Source organism: Vidua macroura, chromosome 24 (genome assembly GCF_024509145.1).
Source record: "Vidua macroura isolate BioBank_ID:100142 chromosome 24, ASM2450914v1, whole genome shotgun sequence".
NCBI lineage: Eukaryota > Metazoa > Chordata > Aves > Passeriformes > Viduidae > Vidua > Vidua macroura.
The window spans coordinates 3,565,685-3,580,474 of NC_071594.1; the positions used below are offsets into that span (position 1 = coordinate 3,565,685).

The window sequence follows — 14,790 nt, forward strand, 5'->3', positions numbered from 1 at the left end:
GCTTTATGCTGTGTTTCAATAACCTTTCTATTTTCTTGCACTTTCTTTCTGGTTTAGTTCTGATTCCACAGTCAGTTTGCACTGCTTGATCTTCTCAGTCTCTTTGTAGAGTTTTGAGTACAATTCATTCATTGTTTCTACACTCTATTAAAACAAGTTCCACAATTTAATCCCAAATGCTGTTTAGTTAATAATGTTATAAATACCTGCTTATATCTTCAAAACATCACAAAAATAAATTCTTTTCCACAGAGGATGGAACATGATTAGGAACATGATTTGGACACGATTAGGAACCAAAGTTTGACTCTTGCTGTGTCTGAATGACCAGGCACTGCAGGACAAGGAGGAGACAAACCCAAGTGGAAAATCCCCAGTGCCTTCAGCCATGCCCAGAGAGAACTGCACTCCACCAACATCAGCACTGGGGTGTGGGACAGGCAGGGCTGGGGCAGCTCAGGGCAGCACTTTGCTTCAGGTGCGATGTCCCCCGCACCCCCTTGGCTTGGCTGCACCACACTATTGCTGCAGTCCTGACTGGACTTCAGCAGCTGCCAGGACTAAAAGTGATATGAAAATCAGGAGGAGAATGGCTAGAAATAAGTTCCATTTTGTGGCAGCAAACAGCATTTTGTATCTGGGAAGCACAGAAGTACTGAAAAAAATGAGCTTTGCTGAGTTGTAGTGAAGCAGTTGGTGAAGACACTGTGAGAAGAATTAAATCCTTGAGGAAACCACTCCACTAAATGCATTGTTTATAGATAAAATAAAGCCAGACAGTGCAACTGGGATAATCTATTTCATTTTTCCAAAGAATACTTTGACTTCAATCCTTCTACCTTTCAACAGACTGTTCAGAACCAGTTTCACAAAGATACTTAAATCTTATTCTGATTAAAACTTACAGTCCTCCCAGGCACTTTAAAAGAAAACCAAAACAAACAAACAAACAAAAACAAAGACAGAAAAACAAAACAAAAGAAAACAAAAAAAAAGAACCAATTAACAAACTTGGAATTACCATAAGTTTTAAAGGTTTGTCTCTAGGCATGTTCCCTGAATCACAAATGTCTCCTCTAAGTGATTCAGCTGTAAACAGGAAACAGAGAATTATTATTCCCCTTTGCCTTCTTATTTACCCTTGAAATATCCACCGAATAATACTTGAGGAACAGTTTGTGAACAAATTAAGAGGTCCTAAGAATTTAGATAAGCAGAGTTGGTGTGTAGCTGACTTCTTCATCTGCTTCAGAGCAAGGTTTTACTTGCTGTGAAATCACATCTGAACTATGAAGTGATTTTGATCAATGTATTTTTTAAAAAACAAACAGTGAAACCGTATTTAACATTTACAGCTACTAAACTGTTAGACTAGTCATGAATAGTAAAACTTGACAATATTAAAAACTGTTAAAGAATGTGCAAGGTAAAATTTACTTTAGTTTTACCTGAATCAGTGATTTTGCCACAGTACAGGGACTGAATGGCAAATTAAAATCATCACCTGGGCATTTGTTAAACTCCTGCACAAACTTAAGAGTTAGTTTCCTATGGGTAGATTTGTACAGGATTATAAAATGCAGAATTAAAAAAAAATTATAGCTAACATGAAAATACTATTTTTAATTAATAAATCAACTGCCTGAAATTTTTGAAATTACCAAAATTGGTAACGGCTTTGGAACTCGCTTGCTTTGTACTTCACAGTGGCTTTTCAAACCACTGGTGTTTTGTAGTTTGCTTTTTAGGCTGTGGCCAGAGTGGAAGGTTCTGATGAGGAGAATTCATTGGCTGCTGTCTGTCTGTGCACAGGTGCATGATAAAGGATTCAAGAAGCACAATTATTTCTTTAAAGTCCAGTAGTTGATATTTATTTTTTTCTTTACCCCCATGGGTAGTTTTAAACACCACATCTGACTATGTTTTAGTATGAAAATGCCATTTTACACGGTTTTCAAGTCACAAAACAATAGGATAAATAGTGTAACTCATCTCCTGTCAGAATATCACATTTGAATCTAAACATATTCCGTAAGGAACCTCAACATGAAACAATAATTTGTTTAATTCACAAAACTCAGTGTGGTGACAGAACGTTTTCACTGCACATTTGGTCTGGTGTAAGCAGGACTTCAAAGCCAGTGCAAGCATCCAAGTGGGGCACTGCTCACTGCTGGATCACCCACATCAAACGTGGATTTATCATCGGTGATGTGCAGTTACAACACAGAGCAGATGATCAAGATGATTTCCTTCAGTCTTGATAGAGAATAACAGCAGAAGTCTTTGAAATTAAAGTCAAAGATGTTCCTTCCAGCACCAATCTTGGCAGTCTGCAGAGAAATGACTTCAGCGAATGTCACACACACACAGAACCATGGAATGGCTTGGGTTGGAAGGGACCTTGAAGCTCATCCAGTGCCACCCCCTGCCATGGGCAGGGACAATTTCCATTATCCCAGTGTGCTCCAAGCCCTGTCCAAGCTGGCCTTGAACACTTCCCGGGACAGGCCGAGATGTGTGTGCTCGGGTCAGGGGGCTCCCAGCAGTGTCCCCGTGTCCCTGTCGGTGTCCCCCACCCATTGCAGCCAGGCCGGGGGTGGCCGGTGGCACCTCTGACCTGGCACAGCCCCACGGCCCGAGCGCTCGCAGGCCTTGGCCACGGGCCCTGCCCGGCGCTCAGGCATGGCCACATGAGCCGTTTGAATGGGGTTTTCTCAGTGGGCCTGGAGAAAAGCAGTGACGCTGACACTCGGCACCGACATCGCCGCTGGTACTGATACCAGCACCGAATGACACCGGCATCAACACTGATAGCAACACCAACACTGGTACTGACACTGACACCAGCAGCGACAACCAGCACCAACATCAGCACCAGCACTGAGCATGGCACCCAAACCGATGCCAGCACCAGCACCGACAACTGGTACTGACATCAACACTTGTACCAACAGCGACATCTTGTACCACCACCACCTACACCAGCAGCAACACCGGCACCGACACCAGCACTGACACTGGCACTAAGCGTGGCACCCAAACCAATGCCAGCACCGGCACTGGTACCGACACCAACACTTGCACCGACAGCGACATCGCCACCACACTGCACCGGCAGCGACAGCGGCACCGGCGCCTCACGGCGGCCGCTGAGGGAGGGCGAAAAGGGCGGGAAACGACGGCGCGCGCCCGAGGCGGGAAGGGGCGCGCGGGCCGGCGGCGTTGGCGCCCCCTAGTGGAGGTCCCAGAGGTCGCGCAGCGGCGCGGCCAGGCGCGGGTCCCGCGCGCGCAGCGCCCCCGCGTGGGCGTGGCGGAGCGAGCGGAGCTCCGTGAGGCGCCCCAGCAGCCGCGCGAAGCGCTGCGGGTCCCGCGGGTGCTGCAGCTTCGAGTGCTTGTACAGGATCCCCAGCAGCGGCTCCTGCAGCTCCTCCACATGGCGCTTGTCCCTCAGCAGCGGGCGGTCTGCGGGAGAGCGGCGGCACGGAGCGAGCGGTGAGCGGGATGCTGCGGGCGCCGCCGCCCCTCAGGGTCCGGTCAGCGCCGCCGCCCCTGAGAGGACAAATGGGAGCTCCCCCGGGACAGGTGACAGCTAGTTGTTGTCACCTTCACCTTCCCAACTTACCTGAAAAGAACACTGTTGTGGCCACGAGCAGAGCGTATTCGGTCTCGGTCACTTTGAGTTCCCCCATGGTTCTGTAGAAGTAGAACAGGGCGGTGATGAACTCCTCAGTTATGCCTGGAAAATGGAAAAAAAACAACATTTTTTGGTAAAAAAAAAAAAAAAAACAAAAAAAAACCTCAACAAGCATGCAAAATAATGAGGATGTTATTTCAGTGCAGAAACAGTTGCAAATCATCTTTGCCTGAAGGGTGCGAGGGGACCCTCCCTGATACTTCTGGATCACTGTGTCTGGCTCTGGGCTCCCCAGGACAAGGGACATGGAGCTCCTGAAGCAGGTCCAGCCGAGGCTGTGGAGCTCATGAGGGGACTGGGGCATCTCTCTTATGAGGAAATGGTGAACGGTTGGACTCTGTGATCTTAGAGGTCTTTTCCAAGCGAAGTGATTCCATGATTCTGTGAAAGGCTGAGGGAGCTGGGGCTGCTCAGCCTGGAGAGGAGCCCCAGCTGAGAGGGGACCTCAGGCCTGGCTGTCCCTGTGTGCAGGGAGGGGCAGAGCAGTGACCAGCAATGGCACCAGAGGAACGGGCAGGAACTGCTCGGGAAGTTCCACCTGAACATGAGGAACAACTTCTTTCCTGTGAGGGAACAGATTGCCCAGAAAGGGTGTGGAGTCTCCCTAACTGGAGATATTCCAGACCCATCTGGAGATGAGCTGGTGCCATGTGCTCTGGGATGACCCTGCTGGAGCAGGGAGGTGGCACCAGGAGACCCACTGTGATCCCTTCCAACCTCACTCTTTCCATGATTCTGTGATTCTGTGAATCTTTTAAGGCTTGGGGCTGTTCCATTGCATGAAATAGTTAACTAATTTTGTGAAAACAGTGTTAATTGCTAAAATAATAACAAAAGTTGTATGGCAGTTGTACTGTGGAGCTTTGAATGTATATATTACTCAAAGGATATAAGCAAGCATGAAGACATCTCTTCCTGCCATGAGGATGTCATGCCAGTGTGTAATAGCTGAGGAGGTAATGCCAGAGCAGCTCAAGGGAGTGGGAGAGGAAAAGGAAAGGGAGAGGAAAAAGGGAGGCAAGGAGCTGGAACAGTGGCCATAAGGACAATGTAGCTCAATGTAAGAAAAATAGGGCCAGTAAAGCAAAAAATTCACAGTGTTTAGATTCTGAGACCTCCATTACCTGTGGTAGTAGTAGAAGTTGGTCTCTCTTTATTGTGACACATTTCCATGGAATAAATATTGGTTTTATCAAGGTTTTGAACATGGCAACATGTCCCGTGATCAGAAAGTCTTACATGACCTGGAACAAGGCAGATGACAGTTCCCAGTCAAGCTTAAAGTGATCTTAAATATCTGTCTGTATCATTGCTGAAAATGTGTGACTTTTTCCCAAACCCATGAAGGTATAAAATCCTTTTTGGCATCCAAGTTCTTTGCTTGCGTTTTTATTGGTCTCTTGTGTTAAATTTGACCCAATGTATAATATGTAATTAATATAGCTGATACCATCCCCTCACCCCACAATGATGCAAGTCAAGTGTTTCAGACCTACTTTCACTGGTTGATGGCTGGCACTCGCTCATTCTTTGGTTGTAAATTTGGGCTGATCTCAAGAACATCGCCTCCACTGTGGACCCTTTCAGCAGAGCAATCTGGTCCTCACTGGCTAAACTCTCAAACCCTGCAGAGAAAGGTGCATGTTCAGGATCAGGGAAGGCTGGGGCTGCCTTTAAGCCCCCAACATCATGTGAAAAAGATGATTTTTTAAAAAATAAATATCTTTACTGGAAAGAGGGAGCCATAGTTAAATGATGCATGTGCCAAAGACTTGGGATCTTTCTTGCTAGTTTGCAGGTTAGACAATTAAAAAGAAAAAAAAAAAAGAAAAAAAAAAAAAAAGGGGCAGTTTTCAGTGTTAAAAGATTCCCAGGTTCACAGGAAGATACAAGTAAAAATTTGGGACTAAACAAGTAAAAATTTGGGACTAAACAAATGTTATCAAAACATTCTTCCTAATATCTGATAAATATAGGCCTAACACCTAAATTTGCTGCATTGTTTAGTGACTGTGGATATTCCATTAATTGTTACATTATTTTATTTTTAGAAATTGTGTTCATCTTTTGACAAGCTCATTGTCTACACTTGCAATTCAAGAACAAAGGAACTTTGGTGATTTTTTTCTTAAACCTGATCAAAGCAGGATATGTAACACAAGAAAACAGACAGCTCACCCCTTCCTTCAGCTCTGCCCCACAGAGATGCTAAATTACATCAAATACCTGCTTTAGATATGGTGATTGACCTTTGTCGGTGAGTTTTACAAAGAAAAGTTATCACCCTCCCTGTCAAATGTTACTTTGTCAACTTTACACTGAAACTGAGTGAATTTAATTGCATGTTCCCTTGTTCTTTACGAAAGAAAAATATGAATAAGAACACCTGGTTAGTCCCTTCTGTGCTGCCTTTTCCTTTGAAGGAACATCTGTTTTTTCCTTTGGTGATTATGATAAATTGTGGACTCAGATTGGATTTCAGAGAATGTGGGGAGATAGTAATTCCCTCAAGGTTGTATTTTGTGGTCCACATGCTTCCAGAAAATGTCTCTACTCCATGTCAGAAATGGAGAAGAAATCCAATCATAGCAAACTTTTGAACTGAAAGCTTCTAGGTTGTCCTCATGACACATAAATGGCAAGTTAGAAGTACAAATAATTAGTTTAAAGCCTTTTCTTAAAGTCTGTATTTTTCTCTGGTTCATGCCATCAGTTTGATTTGGTTCCTCTAATGTTCCCCAAAGGAAGGAACTCACCTGGGAGTCTTTTTGTGAAATCCACCAACACCTGGACATGGACAACAGCTGTCTCAGACAGGTGGAGGAAACTTTCCTCAGGACTTGCAGTTTCCTGTAGCTGCAAAAAGAGCATTTGCACATTGGATACAGCCAAGACACATGACAACAGTGACTCAGCAATGCAGGCTGTGTGTGCTGGATACCTACAAACTTCCTGGCTTCCTCAAGGGGAATTGTGTATTTTTGGTGTGCTGCTACAATGTGGTCAAGAAGCTGATGTTCTCCTGGAGTAAGTTCCATCTTCTCTGGGATCTGCTAAAAAAATAAACCAATCGAGTCACAACGACTTGGAGTAAGAGTAGGTGATAAAAAGAGATATTTTAAATAGAAAAATATCCCACTTTTCCAGATCTTGTTGTAGATGATACTTGCTTACTATTCAGTCCCTCATCTTCCAGCTTTATGTTGCAAAGGAAACTGCTCTTCTGCTTGAAATTCTTCCTGAGTCGCTTTGACTTGCACTGGACTTCAGTCAGCAAACCTGTGAGGTGTGAAGTGGCCATCAGTGCTTGCACTTTCAATTAATTGCAGTCTGAAGTTATCACTTTTATCAGAGATAACTCCAGTCTTGCATCACAGAAGCTGTCACCTATAATGAACTATGTTTCCTAGAGAATGTGGCCGTGTGTTACTTATCAGGTGAGCTGATGTTCAGTAGCCACCAAAGGCCTGAGGGTCTGCAGGCATCTTTGTCCTTGTGTCTCTGTGACACACAGGCATCAGAATTTTTTACCAAAGACCATCAAGCCATTTTTATTTAAATTTCTTCCCTCAAATCCTAAAGCTCATCTGATCTCTCACTTCTATCCTGACAAGATTCAGGATATTTAGCTTATCTTGCTAGTACTTCCTTTTTTTTTCCTTGTACTGTCCTTGAACAGCTTTCTTAAGGTGAGGGGGTACTTCCCAAACACTGCTGGCTTCTGCACACCAAGATGCTACAGGTGCCACCATCCCCAAAGTTAATTTTCCTACAGCCAAACGAAGCTTAGAGCAGTATCATCAGGAAGGGACTGCCTTTGGAGAAGGTTTTATCTGCGGTGACTAGTGAAGAATCCAGCAGGAAGGAGCACTCACATTCTGCCAGCATTCCCACAGCTCTGCACTTCTTGAGGCGGCACTCCTGGCACTTCCTCCTCATGTACATGTCCATCTCGCAGTGCCCCCCGCTCTTGCAGCGGTACACGGCGTTCTTGGTGATGCTGCGGCGGAAGAAGCCTGGGAACGAGGACCAGGTCATGGCTGGGGCAATCGAAGGAGCTTTATCTCACCAGGATTTAAAAGTGTCCTCCGGGTTTGAATGGTTGGGTTTTTTAAATGGAAACATTGCCTTGATTTTAAATCTGCTTTTTAAAAATATAGTTATGTCTGGTTCTTTCTGACTGATATTAATTGACATTTTCCATACATAGAATCATAGAATATGCTGATTTGGAAGGGACCCATGAAGATCACCAAGTCCATCCCCTGAACCTCCACAGATACCCCCAAATCCCAGCCTGTGCATCACTGAGAGCAGTGTTCAGGGAGCTGGCAGCCTCAGGGCTGTGCCCATTCCCTAGGGAGCCTGGGCAGTGCCCAGCACCCTCTGGGGGAAGAACTTTTCCCTTATATCCACCCCTGGCACAGCTCCAGCCCTTCCCTCAAGTCCTGTCTCTGGTCACAGGGAGCAGAGATCAGAGCTGCCCCTCATGAGACAGCTCCCATACCAACAAGTTAAAATGTGATCAGCGAGTAATTACTAGTTGCTTTCATTCACTTATAATAATAAGTGAAATTAATAACACTGAAATAAATCTCTAAGAAATGTTCATGAGAAAACCAGCACCTGCTTACGCTGACACTATTCTAGCAAGTCATCAAGGCAAAAATGAGATGCTTAAAGTGCTCATATTAAATACAGACTTTGAAAATATTTCTTCAAAGAATGTCATAAAAATGCAAATTTGGAGTGAGTGTGTTAGACAGGGGGTTCATTAGATAAATTAAAAGCCACTGTGGTAACACCAGCTCTAACCCCAGCCGAATCTGTGTGGAAGGTGGCACCGGGGCCCCGTGTCCCCACTCACCTTTGCAGCCCTCGCAGGTCAGTGCGTTGTAGTGGTACCCCGAGGCTTTGTCCCCACACACCACGCACAGCTCCTCCTGCCCCTTCAGCCTCACCGAGTGGTTTAACCTGGGCCTCTTGAGCCCCTGGTACCCCCCGTCCTCCCCGTGGGGAGGCAGGAAGGGGCCCTTGCTGAGCTCGCAGCTGCTGCCGACGCAGGGCCCGTCATACGGGGGGTCCAGGCTGTAGGAGCCGTACGGGGCCGGGCCGGGCTGCGGCTGCAGGGCTGGCACTGGCACTGCTGAGTACTGGCAGTACGGGGCAGCCTGGAAATCCGGGTCCTGCAGCTGGTAGTTGATGTGCTCCGGTAAAACATCTGTTCCGGGGGAAATCGAAAGTGGAGTGAAAACCTGGAGAGCATCTCAACACCAGCTGCTCCAAGGTTTAAAAATGTTTTATGGATTTAATAGCATAAATATTAGAGGAACACGTTTTCAGAGGGGCAATCTGACACATTCTATTTAAATTTAAACCTGTAATGTTCTTAAGTGAAATCTGAAATGTAGCAAAAATGGCTCAGTAAGTTTGGGCAATATCATGTGGGTGCCACTGGATTAGTGTTAGGAGATAATTGAATATCACTTGCCAAGTGATGGCACAGTTGCCTTCAGATCTTGCACTTAAAGGTTGTTTTTATTAGCTGTCCACAGTACAGTCAAATATCTTCCACAAGTGAATTTCTTAATGAATAAAGTGTACATAAATAAAGTAATAATTACATATGTACATATGTACATAGTATGTACATAATAAAGTAACCTACTGATACATATCTCAGACATCATTTTGAAAACGTTGCACAAGGGTCTGAGAAAATTGTGTAGAAATCAGAGAGTATTAAAAAATCCTGTGACAGGGGTCTTAAAATTGGACTTCAGAAGAGTAAAAAGCAGAGACTTGTTTTATTTAGTATTTTCCCACACATATGTCTTTACAGTTATGAGATTTTAGTTTAGTAAAATGTAGGTACAGAATTACAAAAGAGAGTTTCTTCCTGCCTTTCTGTCTTTGAGCTTCAATTTTATCCAGCCTCCCTTAAATACACACAGCTATACCAAACAAAGCCTGTGCAACATGCATCATGTTTCATTCTTCCTTTGGGCTTATTAAAATCTCTATAAAACAAATTGAAAAGATTTTTTAAAACAGATTTTTTTTTCTTTTAGTGGGCTTTGGGTCCTGCCTTTAGTCTTCCAGAATCAAATTAGTTATTGCAATTATAGTTACATAAGATATAGAACAGGCATTATCTATTTATAATGTATCTGGAATACTGTAATAAAACCTGTGTCTTCTCCATGCAGGTTAAAGGGAGACAGAACTGGGGATGTTTATATGGAATGCTCAGTCAGAATAATCCCATTGTGCTCAAAAGCCACAGTAATAGATTTCCATACACTTTCAGTACGAGCTTGGTAAGAGCTTCCAAGTGCATTAAAGATAAATTAAAATTAATTTAAAAAAAAACTCCCCCAGGAGTTCATTTTGCTGCATTTCCAGAGTACAAAACTCGCTTTACTCACCGTAGTACTGGATGGGCTCGGGAAGGCCGTACCCGTCAGGGACGGTGACAAACGTGTTGGCCATGCTCTGCTCCCAGCTGCACTGCTTCATCCACTCTGCTGTGAGACCAGCCTTTAAACAGCAACCTGGGGAAAGGGGAAAGAATTGCTGGGTAGGGTTAGACACAGAGCCAGAAAACTCCAGAATATGGCAGTTTTCAGATCATAAGAAAATCAGATGTCTGCGTGAAGTCACATAACACCCTCAACGAGACTACAAAATGTTTGAGTGTCCTGATATTACAGATTCAGGGTAAAATTCTTTCCTAAGTTTCCAAGTTATAGTTAGAAATGTTTTGCTCTGAGTTTTACACAAAACCATGTGGGGGAATTGGACTGGTAAATTCACTAATTCAGAGAAGGTTAAAAGGAGCTTAACAGATAGAATAAACTTGCTTTGGGCAAGAATTGGAGCATTTGCTGTAGTGTAGATCTGGGGCTGACCTGTTTGTGCACAAAGATGGGCTTTTAATGAGTTTATTTCATTCACTTTTTATGCAGAGTTGAAGCAAGGAAAATAGCATGGAAAGGCCAGCGTGAAATATCTGTTCTTCGTCATGTAAGTACTCATTTATGCAGTAAAACTCAACTTTGCCTTGCTTAAGCACTGCCTGAATTACACTTACTGTGTTCCTTTAATGGCATAAAGTTTTCAGTGAAGACCAAAATATTGATTTCCTATAGGACATGCTGCCTCTAAAGAGCTTTCCACTGCTCCTGGGTCATTGAAGGAGCCTGGGCTCCTGGCTGGATTCACTGACATTCCCAATAACAAAGTGCACTGCGAGCTCACAGTGACATGGTGAGAAGAGCTGCTGTGCTTGGAGTTCAAAACTTACCTCATTTTTCAGTTATTTGACTTATAGATTCAAATTTAGAGAAGTTATGAAGAAGTGTGCTTTAAAAACTCTTTAAAGAGTTTTAGAGAAAAAAAAAAGTCTGTATGGACACTGGCACGAGCTGGGTTTGGGTTTACATACCTACAGCAAACCTCTGGTGTTGCTTAGAATTGAGAGCTAACAGGGTAGCCATTAGAGGAGTAAGTAGAAATATTTTCCTTGCCCCCTTGTCCCTCTGCATGAGTGGGATGTGGCCACAGGTTAAACCTTTGCTGAGCCTGATGCCCACTGAGCAAGGGCTGTAAGAGATAATTTGCCCATGAACCACTCACAGGCTTTCCCTGAGCAGACAGGAAGGATAAAAAAGTCGAAAAAGGCATGGAAGGATTTGGAAAATACAGCAAATCCAACTCCTTCAACAGAATTCTCTGCAGAAATTACAGCAAGGTGGGTTTAAAGACCCTCCCTGCAGGAAGGGGTTTGTGCTATACCTGTACCTTGCTGCAGCTGAGACAATGAATGAATCACCCCAGGGAATCTGAAGTCCTGACTGGTAAAACACACATCCCTTCCCCCAAACTGCACAGAGCTTTGGGGCTGACCACTTTCACTTCATGTTGTCAGCAGAAGGTGAAAGGATGCAGTGAGGCTGGAATGCTGGGGGTTTGTTATCTCTGCTAGTAAATATTTGTTTGAGAGCAAAATAAGTCACTGAATCATGAGGTCTTATCAGTTAGATCAATTTGGCCTGGGCAAAGTCTACATTTTTTTCCCAAAAATGTGTGTTTGCTGAAGAAATGTGTTTCTGAATTCCTGTGGCTTCTTTAAATAAAAGTCATAATTGAATAGTAGATAAAAAATTACACTGATCCAGTCTAATAAAAGCAGTATATTGGGAGTATGAAGTACCAAATGTAAGGTGGTTGATTACTTAAACATTCTAAAACTTGGAAGCAGATTTTCCTTAGGCAAAGTTTCCTCAGCTTAGTTATTGTATGAGAAAGGATTCAGCCCTTCTTACTAATTTTTATGGCTAATAACAGTAACCAGTTGCACCTACAAAATTTCCAGCTTAGGCTGAGACTTCATAAACTGAAATCTTAAATTAAGAGAGTTAAGAGGATGTTAGAACAGTGGGAAGAGTAAATCCAATGGTTATCTGAGGAATGCTCTCCTGTCTTAGAATGAGACATGCATAAACATTAAGAGTTTCATTTTCTGACATTTGAGAATTTAATGTTGACAAACTTGCAAACTTGCTGTTCTGATCAAACACAGCATGGGGATTTTTAAAGCAAAAAAGAAAGGAGGAAAAAAAAAAAAAAAAAAAAAAAAAAAGAAGAGAATAAGATACGTAAGGAAGGAACTTCATTTCCTAGGCCAGGCAAGTTTTGATTATGAGTGACTGTGAGAGTCATGTTTTCCAACCTTTGCCTCCCCTGTGATGAGTGAGGCTGTATCAGGGAGGCCTCCTCCAAACTGCAGCAGTCCCTGGGATTCCATGATCCATGTGCTGCTCTTCCCAAGGCTCTGTGGCCATCCCAAACCCCTCACACCTCATGGGACACTTCCCCAGCCCTCACAGACACTCATTAACCTTATCCAGGTAAGGGAATTCTGCACATGCCCAGCACAGTGAAGTTCCTGACACAAGGTACCAGACATGCCCAGGTGTAATGTCCAAAGCAGTAACTGGGACAAAGCTGAAATAAGAATGGAGCAAGGTTTGGATGTTTGGGGCAGTTGAAGCCATGCCATTCCCAAAACAAAATGTTTTGTGCCCCTTTTTCTCTTTTTTGTGTATTCCCAATATAACCACATATTTGTGCATGAGTGCTTTAAAAGGAAACAAAAATCTTAATATGTTCCCAGAGAGGATGCATAAAGATCTTTAGCCTAAAAAGTGGAAACAACTGGGAACAAAAGACGAATTTTTAAACTACTTATTTTGTAGCATCCCTAGCAGTAACACTCTTAGGGCAGGAGCCCTGAGCCCTGAGTCACACAGACTGAGCTGACAGAAAAAGTCATCTGCTTAAAGCACACACTGTTCCTGCTTCTCCTTCTACTACTGGGCATTTTCACTTGTGAAGTCCTGAGCAGGTGAGGGGAGTGGTGTTTTTTGGAAGAGGTGACCTACACTCAAGGTGGCTTAAGCACGTTTGAAAATGTTGTGCTTTTACAGGCTTAGTTTTGCCAGTGCTCATCTTCTGAACAACAAACGTTCAGTATAAACCACAACATGTTGATTCAAAGGCTTGGTTATCCATCTCATGCAGAAATTTAGTTCTTAGTCCCAACTGAAAGACTTGACAATTTATCAAAAATGGGATCCACTAAAGAAAAAAAAAAGCCACTGATTGATAAAAATAAAGTAGAACTATAAATAGAATGTACACGTTCAGACTAGACTCTGAACATCTATTTATTTCTATTTATGGTGAAAGATGTCGGGTTTATCATTTTTATTGCTATAAAACCCCATATCATAAAGCAACATATCATCAACTTATCAAATTTATTGGGATACAAAACATCCTTCATGGAGCAGGGCTACAGGGAGCCCTTTCAGAGGTCGGTACTGACAGTGCTTAAGCTGCTATCGTAAATATTTTGACAGTTGAGTCATGGGGAAATTTCTTGTTTACAGGGAATTTTAGGAACTCGAGTGAAGGTCTTCACCATCTATTTAGCACACCTTGGGGCACGTTAGTGGTCACGTAGTGGAACTCAGAGCACGTTTCAGGCTCAGGTTTAATCGCTGTACTTTGCTTGCTGCTGGAAGGTAAAGCTTTTTTTTTTTTTTTTTTTTTTTTTTAATTTGTGAAAATTTAAACCAAAAACTGGGAAAAAAAGTAACTGAGCATAATCAGTGCCAAGTAGGTGTGATGCCAGCTAAACTAATTTCACTCAAGCAATTCAGTAATCACTGCTTAATTACAGAATGATTTTGCAGGGGAAATTGTAGGATCACTTGATTGATCCTGTATGCAGCTTACATGCATTATTAAATGTTTTTTCTGTTCTTCCTGGTTTTTAATGTGCCAAGAAGCTCCCCAAAGCTCCTTTTTTTGAAGAAATTCCACTTTTCTTCTTATTAAATGTGTTCCTTCCTGGTTATTATATTCCATGTAATAACCATAATAGGAACTGGCTTATTTCACCAATGGACTGCATTGCATTTATCTTGAAACTTTCCTTTGGAATTGTTATTCCATTAATAATTATTTCAAAAGCATAATTTTTATACATTCTAAAATAAGAGGTTAGAGGTTGCTTGAAACTCACAGTTTTCTGGGTACTTGTGGGAAGGGAAACAAATGATTGAATTTAAAAGTTGTTTTTCTTCACTCTGTGTGTCAAATGAAGTACTGTTGGAACAAACCGTTGGCAGTAGAAAACCAGATTTTAAAGTGCACGTTTGCTGTTTTCATTTAGTCAGATGTTTAAAAAGAAAGAAAAAAGGGTGTAAAGAAGAAAAAAGCCCAGTGCCTGGAATATTTTCACATGGCAAACTGATGTATGGCTTGAGCAGCAATTTCTAACCTCAGAGCATGCAGAGAAGGGAATGAAATACTCACGGTGCTTGCAGGGAGCTCCTCTCCCGCGCGGGCTCCGTGGGGCTGCAGCGCCAGTCCCAGCTCTGCTCCAGCTGCAGCCCAGCAGGCCTTTCCCTATTTATCAGTTTGTGTGCACAGCCCGGGCTCCAGACACTCGGCAGAGCCACGCCGCGGCTCCGAGACACCAACTTCCCACACAGCTCCTCTGGGGTCGGAGCAAGGGCAGC

At 43.3% G+C, this 14,790-nt stretch overlaps 1 protein-coding gene across 2 annotated transcripts; it reads right to left on the reverse strand.

Annotated features, from left to right (window-relative positions):
* Positions 1 to 1,861: 1,861 nt before the first annotated feature.
* LOC128818675 (bile acid receptor-like) lies at positions 1,862 to 14,670 on the reverse strand. 2 transcript variants are annotated; one of them, XM_053998219.1, is made up of 11 exons: positions 14,585 to 14,670; positions 10,126 to 10,251; positions 8,565 to 8,918; positions 7,573 to 7,713; positions 6,837 to 6,976; positions 6,643 to 6,747; positions 6,454 to 6,553; positions 5,194 to 5,322; positions 4,822 to 4,941; positions 3,626 to 3,739; positions 1,862 to 3,465 (listed from the first exon to the last, which is right to left on the reverse strand). In XM_053998219.1, exons 2-11 carry the CDS (start codon positions 10,214 to 10,216, stop codon positions 3,236 to 3,238), a joined length of 1,524 nt encoding a protein of 507 aa, XP_053854194.1. In that variant the 5' UTR covers positions 10,217 to 10,251; positions 14,585 to 14,670; the 3' UTR covers positions 1,862 to 3,235. The 2 variants fall into 2 exon arrangements, with proteins under 2 accessions (XP_053854194.1, XP_053854193.1); XM_053998218.1 differs by having other exon boundaries at positions 6,643 to 6,750.
* Between the last annotated feature and the right edge of the window lie 120 nt (positions 14,671 to 14,790).